Source organism: Gymnoscopelus braueri, assembly GCF_963280865.1.
Source record: "Gymnoscopelus braueri genome assembly, chromosome: 13".
Taxonomy (NCBI): Eukaryota; Metazoa; Chordata; class Actinopteri; order Myctophiformes; family Myctophidae; genus Gymnoscopelus; species Gymnoscopelus braueri.
In genome coordinates this window covers 30,168,859-30,171,372 of record NC_137615.1, presented here as the reverse complement: position 1 = coordinate 30,171,372, position 2,514 = coordinate 30,168,859, and the positions used below count along the sequence as shown (strand labels likewise).

General features: G+C 45.4%; 1 protein-coding gene across 1 annotated transcript; it reads left to right on the top strand.

Annotated features, from left to right (window-relative positions):
• Window positions 1-930: 930 nt before the first annotated feature.
• LOC308098191 (glutathione-specific gamma-glutamylcyclotransferase 1-like) lies at window positions 931-1,536 on the top strand (the record flags this gene model as incomplete). Its single annotated transcript, XM_080446444.1, has 1 exon — window positions 931-1,536. The coding sequence occupies one exon, from the start codon at window positions 931-933 to the stop codon at window positions 1,534-1,536; it is 606 nt and encodes a 201-aa protein (XP_080302570.1).
• Between the last annotated feature and the right edge of the window lie 978 nt (window positions 1,537-2,514).

Below are 2,514 nucleotides of genomic sequence, written 5' to 3'. Positions count from 1 at the left end.
TGTCCTGTGTTGAGGTGAGAGGTCCACGTGTCCTGCGGTCTCTCTTGTCTTGGATTGATGCCGCTCTTGCCTGTTCGAAAGTCTCAATGCCTTGGGTAACTTGGTGCCTCCACCCTTCCCTGTCGGTAGCTTTATCCTCCCAGTTTGCTGCATCAGTGCCTTCAGTGTGTCTCTGAAGCGGAGAAGTTTTTAAGCAAATATTTATTGTAATAGTTTGAGATTTGCCCAAATGTAAAGTGATTCATGATTCAAATTCATCATTATTATTATCATGATATATTGTTATTTCTAAAAGCAAGTACTCCCCGTTAACTCAAGTACATATTTGACTAAGCATCTCTCACTTGTAGTTTAGTAAAATGTTGTACAATACAAAGAGCTTCTATACTTTGACTCAAGTACTGTACAGAGTACTTTGTCCACCACTGGGTGTCATAATGATGACATCATAATGACGTCATCAGATGCTGTGCTTTTGATATACCCCTTAAGACAGAGCTCATCATACTCATGTCATTCAGAAAACAGATGCATGTTTTATATTCTTTAATTGAGCACAGAGAATATTGATCAAAGAAACATTCTTCATCTAACCCCTTTGTTAGGCCCTGGTTACTTCAATCAATGTAGTTTTCCTCTCCTACTTTGAGAACCCAGAAGGCCTTACCATGGCTTTTTAGTGCAGCTATGCGGAAACACCTAAATACAACCAGCATGCATCAGGCAGACCCAAACAAACCATCCACCTATGCAACTGCTCGGCAGTTGGGCTCCAGTACTGTCGAGTCCCTTGTCCCTGTGCTCCTGGTCCTTGACTGGGGGAAGATAACGCTAACCATCAGCAAGTCAGCTAGAACGCTTCCATTTGGACATATGTATTAACTATTATCTGACCCATCCCTTCATCCGAACATTATTAACAATAACATAATGAAGTCTCAAGACATGATGTCCGGGAATACAACCAGTCTGTGGCTCTTCGGGTACGGCTCGTTGGTGTGGAAGCCCGAGTTCAAGTACCGGATGAGTAAGGTCGGTTTCATCCAGGGCTACAAGAGACGCTTCTGGCATGGAGACAACTTCCACCGTGGGAACGATGACCTGCCCGGAAGAGTGGTGACGTTAATAGAGGACGACGACGCAACGACATGGGGCGTAGCCTTTGAGGTGACGGACGCCCAGGTGGAGGAGAGCCTCCAGTACCTAAACGTGCGCGAGGGCATGCATGGGGGCTACGTCACCAAGGCGGTGGAGTTCTTCCCCAAGGGGCAGGGTGGCGAGCAGGCCACGGCATCGGTCCAGGCGCTGGTGTACATCGCTACCCCTGACAACCCTCTGTTCCTGGGGCCCGCCAGCCCCGAGCACATCGGAGCCCAGATCGCCATGAGCCGCGGCAAGGCAGGTCACAACCTAGACTACCTCCTCCACCTCGCCAACTTCATGCGGCAGAGCTGTCCTCACGTTGACGACCCTCACCTCTTCTCCATCGAGGCTGCAGCTCTGGCCATGGTGCTACACCTTTTAACTATCCAGTAATAGGTCTCCCTTCTCTCAAATCAATGCTGTCAATATAGTAAATGCACACACGCATGCACACACACGCACACACACGCACACACGCGCACACACACACACACACGCGCACGCACGCATGCGCGCACGCACGCACGCACGCACACACACACACACACACACACACACACACACACACACACACACACACACACACACACACACACACACACACACTGAGGCTTTTCATCCCATCAAACGGCCTGTGATGGAAGTCCTTTATGACCTGGTGTCATGTATTTGTCTAATTCCGTGTAGCGTGTAACAAAAACAATTAAACACATTGTGAGATGATGAAAAGGGAAGCTTAAATGTGGGGAGAAGATTTTTTTTTTATTGTATTAATTAAAATACACAAAATATGTTTTTTAATTATAAAGTTGGATCCCAGTTTTGTTCAAATTAAAAATCCATAACTGTTTGAGTTTGGCTGGTGCTTTTTTGATTTGATTTGAATGTTGTGCCTGTTGGACTAAAGGTGGGTGTTTTTTGAAGTTAGTCTTTTGTTTTGGTTATTTGCCCTCCAAGCCAAGAGGGGGCGATAACATATTCATGTTTACAGTATAGTTCTCACTGCTGACCCACAAGTAGTCTGGTGTGTTTTGGAGAGGAGTGGCAGTGGCACTGTCTTCTTACCCAAACCAAACAACATGCAAGACAGAAGAAAAAGAAAGAAAGAAATGACTGAGAGCACACAATTCAAAGATTCAAGCAACCACATTGGATCCACAGTGAAAATCTTGCAGTCCACAATAAGGTAAGGGAACATATAGGACACTTTGGACTGTGGTGAACAAAGCAGGCTACTCAACCCCATTACATGAGTCAAAGTATACTCCTGGTCAAATATTACTCCACTACAAGTAAAAGTTGTTCAGTAACAAATTTACTTGAGTTAAAGTACTTGAGTATTTGCGTTTCAAAATCTGTACATTAAGTAGT